The sequence below is a fragment of the Cicer arietinum genome, chromosome 4, assembly GCF_000331145.2.
Source record: "Cicer arietinum cultivar CDC Frontier isolate Library 1 chromosome 4, Cicar.CDCFrontier_v2.0, whole genome shotgun sequence".
In the NCBI taxonomy this organism is placed as follows: Eukaryota; Viridiplantae; Streptophyta; class Magnoliopsida; order Fabales; family Fabaceae; genus Cicer; species Cicer arietinum.
This window is the reverse complement of record NC_021163.2, coordinates 25002541-25004061: the sequence shown is the minus strand read 5'-3', so window position 1 is coordinate 25004061 and position 1521 is coordinate 25002541. Positions and strand designations below refer to the sequence as shown.

Sequence of the window (1521 nt, the reverse complement as noted above, 5' to 3'; positions counted from 1 at the left end):
ATTATGTGACTTAATAAATCGACTACGTAATCGATTGTTTTGATCTCGTTGTTGGAACAAAACACCTGACATCGATTATGCAATCGATTCATATATAAACTACACATAGTTTTCTGAAAAGTGTACTTAAATAATCGATTAGTTTATGTAGTTTCGAGATTCAAGAAAAACAAGACTTGCGATAATCGATTGGCTAATCGATTAAGCCTGTTTTATTATATTAATGAATCGATTGGGAAATTGATTTATATGTTGTTTTTCAGAAACTATATAAACAGTTTTCAATCACTTTCTCAAATAATTTTTTATAACATTTGAATAACCTTTGATATTGCTTTTTCAGATCCAAAACCAACGATTATTCATAATCAATAGAGAGCTGAAAAAGACTTCTTGAGAGAAAAAGATAATGATCTCACAAACACTCAAATGAACCAAAACCTCCTTGTGTGAGATTCATTGCAAGTGATTGAAACCAATTCTGTATTTCTTTTATATTTTCTGTAACAAACACTTTGTAAAGAAAGAATTGATAAAAATCCAGTAGTGAAACTGGTAGCTATCTTCATTGTTGAGAGGGCTCATCAAGAAGAAGCTTTGTTGTGATCTTGGAAGAGTTTGTAAAGAAACTCTGGGATACAGTGGTTGATCAAAATCCAGTAGTGAAACTGGTAGCTATCTTCATTGTTGAGAGGGCTCATCAAGAAGAAGCTGTGTTGTGATCTTGGAAGAGTTTGTAGAGGAACTCTGGGATACAGTGGTTGCCAAATAAAATAGAGAGAGAGTTTTAAGATTGATAGGCCGGGAGGGCTGGAACATCTGTAAAACACTCTAAGATTCTATTGAAAAAGGCCGAAATCGTTTTATTTCGGGACTGGACGTAGGTCGTCTGATAGACGGATGAACCAGTATAAAATCGTGGTGCATTTCTCTCTATCCCTTACTCTTTATTATCATTGTATGATTAATCTTGTTTGGCATGCTTGTATCTTGATTAATTTGTAGAACAATTACTGTATGTTTCGAACTAGTAATTGGTCAATACATGTAAGTGTGAGCTTTCGCTTAGAATCAACTCCTTGGGACTGTGATTGATCATTAGTTTAATAAAAGTGTTCTTTTGTTAAATTGATTATCAATCTTGTTGAATATTTTTAAAAGACTGCCATACACGTTTTTAAACAATCGAGGTCATATTTTTCCAACAATTGGCATCAAGAGCCTACCTATTTTAGAGAAATTCTCATAAAAGTACATGGCCTCAGTTGGATTTCTAGGAGAAGGTGCTTCCCTTGCAAGGCCCCCTGCCTTCAATGGAGCCGCATACATGTATTGGAAACATAGGATGTTAATATTTCTAGAAGCTAGTGGTATTGATATTCTAGATGCTGTAGAAAATGGACCCTACAAACCTTCAATAGCTAGGACTGGTTATTCACTAATCCCTAAACCCAGATTCGAATGGTCTGAGGATGATAAGAAGAAGGTAGGATATAATGCTAAGGCTAAGAACATAATAAC

At 34.4% G+C, this 1521-nt stretch overlaps 1 protein-coding gene across 1 annotated transcript in view; it reads right to left on the bottom strand.

Moving 5' to 3' along the window:
• LOC101514770 (S-protein homolog 5-like) overlaps positions 1-1329 on the bottom strand; it is a 3383-nt gene extending 2054 nt beyond the window's left edge. The window contains exon 1 of the mRNA XM_073367314.1: positions 1227-1329. Coding sequence (XP_073223415.1) covers positions 1227-1329 — 103 coding nt within the window. The remainder of the gene's footprint in view (positions 1-1226) is intronic.
• Positions 1330-1521: the final 192 nt, after the last annotated feature.